This window comes from Octopus bimaculoides, chromosome 19, assembly GCF_001194135.2.
Source record: "Octopus bimaculoides isolate UCB-OBI-ISO-001 chromosome 19, ASM119413v2, whole genome shotgun sequence".
Lineage (NCBI taxonomy): Eukaryota > Metazoa > Mollusca > Cephalopoda > Octopoda > Octopodidae > Octopus > Octopus bimaculoides.
Genome location: NC_068999.1, coordinates 45,553,362 through 45,558,361, shown reverse-complemented (window position 1 = coordinate 45,558,361; position 5,000 = coordinate 45,553,362). Strand labels below are relative to the sequence as shown.

The 5,000-nt window shown below is 32.2% G+C and overlaps 1 protein-coding gene across 2 annotated transcripts in view; it reads right to left on the bottom strand.

The window, feature by feature from the left end:
• LOC106882954 (LHFPL tetraspan subfamily member 6 protein) overlaps nt 1-5,000 on the bottom strand; it is a 314,434-nt gene that overhangs the window by 143,933 nt on the left and 165,501 nt on the right. The window contains exon 2 of one of the 2 annotated variants that reach the window (XM_052974822.1): nt 3,467-3,702. The exons of the other annotated variant lie outside the window; for it this stretch is intronic. Coding sequence (XP_052830782.1) covers nt 3,695-3,702 — 8 coding nt within the window. The 3' untranslated portion in view covers nt 3,467-3,694. Of the gene's footprint in view, nt 1-3,466; nt 3,703-5,000 lie in introns of those variants that run through there. 2 annotated transcript variants of the gene reach the window in all.

The window sequence follows — 5,000 nt, the reverse complement described above, 5'->3', positions numbered from 1 at the left end:
TGAAGGGCATCAACCCCAGTATGTAACTGGTATTTATTTTATCAATCTCGAAAGGAAGAAAGGCAAACCTGGTCTCGGCAGAATTTGAACCCAGAACATAAGAGCTATAAAAATTGCTGACAAGCATTTTGTCTAGTGTGGTAATGACTGTCAGCTTGCTGCTTTGATAAAGAAATCAATGATAATTATTTTACATTTAGAAGGAAAGGTTGCTGTAATTAAGGAAGAATTTTAACAATTGAGTCAGTCGGTTAGCATCAGGATCAATTTTTAGAAGTTTATGAAGACCGAAATTATTAGATGAACATGTTAATTGTTTCCTGACATGGTAACATGTGTTAGGAGACAAGTAAGTTATTTACTCACAAATCAGAAAAACCTGAAAGCTAAAGATCTGACTTTATTCTGGGCAGAAAGTGGGATATGAAACAGACCCTACGAGAACAATGTGTCCATGGAAAAGAAGGGTTTCTAAAGGGTACTAATAAAAATATTTTGTTTTATAGAGTATTATTAAAAGGACATGAAGTTATAATTATTTGTAAAGGTGTAGAAGACAGCAACGGAACAATTCCAATTTAGTTAGATAAGATTTGTAGCTAAAACAGCAGGAGACATAACTTTCTTGAATAGCAAGCTACATTAGAGAATAATGTATGAAAGATTAGTTTGGAAACTGTAGAAGACAGGAGGTAGCAAAGAATTACATTTAAATACAATGCCGGTTTGCCAATTATTGCAAGACAGAAAAGAAGTAGATTCTAGAAGATAATTAACTAGCATTCTTTCTTTTCATCTATGTCTTTGAAACTATTGTAAAGAATTTCAAGACTATAAGCTGCTGGTGTTTCTTTATGCTAGTTGACATTGGTTCTGACTTGATAATCAAATAGAAAATGTGAGGGAAATTAGAAACATGGAAAAAGAGAATTAGATTCTAGATTGAAGACAAGTAAAACTGAACACAGCCAATACTCGAATAAGTTAAGAACAGCAGTAGAAGTATCTAAAGACTGATTAAATGAAAGGAATGGTTATTAGAATTTAGGGAAGAAAGTATTAAATAATATGGTATTCAGTTCGATTCAATAGAATTTAAGTTTATTGTTATGGCACACACAAACATACTGAAAAATGGTTCTAATGGCGGGGAAGTACAATATATACGTATACAAGAATGGCTGGAGAATTTCAAACAAACAAGCAAGGCTTTAAGTGTACCAGATATACAGATATAACCAATACTATAAATCAGCTAAGAACTGGAGATCAAAGAGCAGTTTTGTTTTATTGCGGGTGGGAGGAGAGTAATGAGGATGGAGAGTAAGGAGAAAAGAAGAAGAGGAGGAGGAAGAGCAAGAAGTTGAAGAAAAATGTACTTCAACTTTGGGTTGACCTGAATTGACCTGGGAACAATGATAAATAAATAAATAGCATTAATACGAGGAACATTGAACATTGAATTTAACCCTTGAGCATTCGGATTATTCTGCTAAATGTAATTCTTGTTTTTACTTTTACTCTTTTACTTGTTTCAGTCATATGACTGTGGCCACACTGGAGCACTGACCTTGAAGAGTTCTAGCTGAACAAAACGAACCTGAGACTTATAGCTGGCCACCAATACTTTTTTATTAGGCGCAGGAGTGGCTGTGTGGTAAGTAGCTTGCTTACAAACCACATGGTTCCGGGTTCAGTCCTACTGCGTGGCACCTTGGACAAGTGTCTTCTACTATAGCCTCAGGCCGACCAAAGCCTTGTGAGTGGATTTGGTAGATGGAAACTGAAAAGAAGCCCATCGTATATATACATATATATATATGTATATATATGTTTGTGTGTCAGTGTTTGTCCTCCCAACATCGCTTGACAACCGATGCTGGTGTGTTTACATCCCCGTAACTTAGCGGTTCGGCAACAGAGACCGATAGAATAAGTACTAGGCTTACAAAGAATAAGTCCTGGGGTTGATTTGCTCGACTAAAGGTGGTGCTCCAGCATGGCCACAGTCAAATGACTGAAACAAATAAATACCAATCAATAACAAAAGTCATAGCCAAAGTAATAAAACAATAACAGTTATGACTAATGTCTCAATAACAGTTATGACTAATGTCTCAATAACATATAATTCATTTTTAATGGTGGAATAAACAAGCTACAAATACCAGTATGTAAAAATTAGGTTAAAGCCCCTTTAGATATACAATATTTGAATGCTGACATTTATAGTTTGGTGTATTTTGAGCTCTAGAATTAGAAACAAATTATTTCACGTCTTGAAGTTTCTAAATTCTTTTGACACAAACAAGAAGTTATAACCAATGTTACAATAACAGTTACAATTAATGTCACAGTAACACAATGTCATAACTGCTTTTATCGTGTTATGAATATTGTCACAGTACCAATGTAACAGTTGTAGTTGATGTAAATGTTACCATAGTAACAGTTGTAACTAGTATCACATAGTCTAAGAGGACCTTCTTTAGTCATGAATGACCATGGGATTGTACCTAGAAAATTCCCCTCCCAGGTACAAGTCCAGGCAAGATTGTTTATGGAAGACCAGCAGTCGCCCATGCATACCAGACTCCCCTCTCCACACCATTATATGTACATAGGGTAAAGGATAAAGCATCCTTTGGTCATGAATAACCATAGGATTGCATCTAGAAATATCCTCTCTGAGGCACAAGTCTGGGCAAGGTTGTCTCGTGGAAGATCAGCAGTCACACAAACTCATGTATATAGATAAACTCAAGCACACACACACACACACACAAGGAAGCAGAAGTACATACACAAACACACAAGAATGCACACACATACAGATACATGAATATGCAGAAGGAAACATTCATACAAACATTCATACATACACCAACACACTGGCGTGCACATACACACACATGACAAGGTCTCAAGCAGACAAACATTAATGCAACAACAGTTAGGACCAATGTCAGAATTAACAGAAAGTGATTAGTGTCACAGTAACATGTCACAATAACACTATAATAGTTATGACCAATGTCACAGTAATATCGTAGGAGTTATGATGCATGGAACATTAATCTAACAGTTATGACCAAAGTCAGAATTAACACAGCAGGGACAAGTAATGTCACAGTAACACTGTAGCAATCATCAGCAAGATCACAATGATAGTCATAAGTAATGTCATAATGACAGTTTTATCTGAAAGATATATGCAACCATGTCACAGTAATACACTAACATGTATGATAACAGCTCACTAATATATTAGCAATAGTGAAATTCTGTATCACAGTAATAAATATTATTATATGAAACGATATACGATAGGTTTATACCAATGCTACAGTAGCATAACCTGTTGTATCAGGGTTTTTAAAAAATCTTTACAACTTGTACAAGAAGCATTTTATTTCACATTCATACCAAGAAAAAAAAAAAAAAAGAAAAATGAGAAAGGTAAAAAAGAACGACTAAAAGGATTAAGTAATTTTGTATTTGTTAAAGTAATTACATGATTTAATGAAAACAACGTATGTTTACAAGTGGTGCCAGGACATTGGTGTCTGGAATTCAGAATAGATGCTACTATATCGTAAACTGTCAATATTATTAATGCTTTATCTCTTATACTTACAAATTGTTTTCTAATGTTCTTGAAGACGTAGGGGGAAAAAAAACAACAACAAAACCACTACTCACCTAGAAGAACAAAAAGAGAAAAAAAAACAGAGGTTATTAATAAAAAATTATTTCAATAAATATCATTGTTTTGTTTTTTTTTTTTTCTTCCTGTGAAAAAATATAAAATATAATATATGCAGCAAAATGAAAACTGATGTTGACAAGCTTTAGGAAAAGTTTTAAAAACGGAGAAGAATGAAAAGCAAAGTTAGCATAGAATTGGAAATATGAGAACCAGAGAAAAGTGAATGTTCCATTATTGTTCGAATAATCGATCAGCATTACGTTGTATAGGTACTGCACAGTTTTCCGAATTTGGGTCAGGTTTAGTGTGGCATCACAAGACACTAACACACACTTAAAAGCTACATACATTAATCATAACCAAAGAAAATAACTAAATGATAAACGCGCATTATACACCATCACACACAATATCAAAAAAGTGAATGAAAATTTAATACATTATACAAATATATTTAACATATACTTATATATATATATATATATATATATATATATATATATATATATATATGTATATGTAGATTGATATACATTTCTATTAGTGCATGTTCGTTGCATACATATATTTATACACACACACACACACACACACACACACATACATGCATGCACATGATATCCATATGTAAAAGGAAGTAATATTTATTCAAAATTTCAGACTTTACAATTGCTACAATAGTAAATATTCCCTACTTAGTCAGACGACAAAATTTCCAAATAATTGCAACTTATTACTATGCACACACACACACACACACACATGCACATACTCATACATGCACACACTCACACATACACACACACACATATATACATACATACTTACATACATACACACACCTATCTGTCTATCTATATGTATAGAAGCTTTATATATATACATACATATACATATCTATATCTATATATATATATGCATATATATATATATGTATATCTATTTATCTATCTGTCTGTTTGTCTGTCTCTCTATATATATACATGTATATATATATATATATATATATATATATAGAAGTAGGAGAATAAAAATGTTTTTTTTACAAAGAAGTACAAAATGAAGAAAATAATATATAAAACAATAATATATAAAAAAATAAATATATTATATATTATTGTTTTATATATTATTTTCTTCATTTTGTACTTCTTTGTAAAAAAACATTTTCATTCTCCTTCTTCTTGATAATTTGCTTTTTCGCAATGAAAACCGGTTAGAAGAAATCTTTATTAAAATATGCTTCCAGTTCAGCATTCTGGCTTTTTTTCATTTTCCTATTATTTCTCCA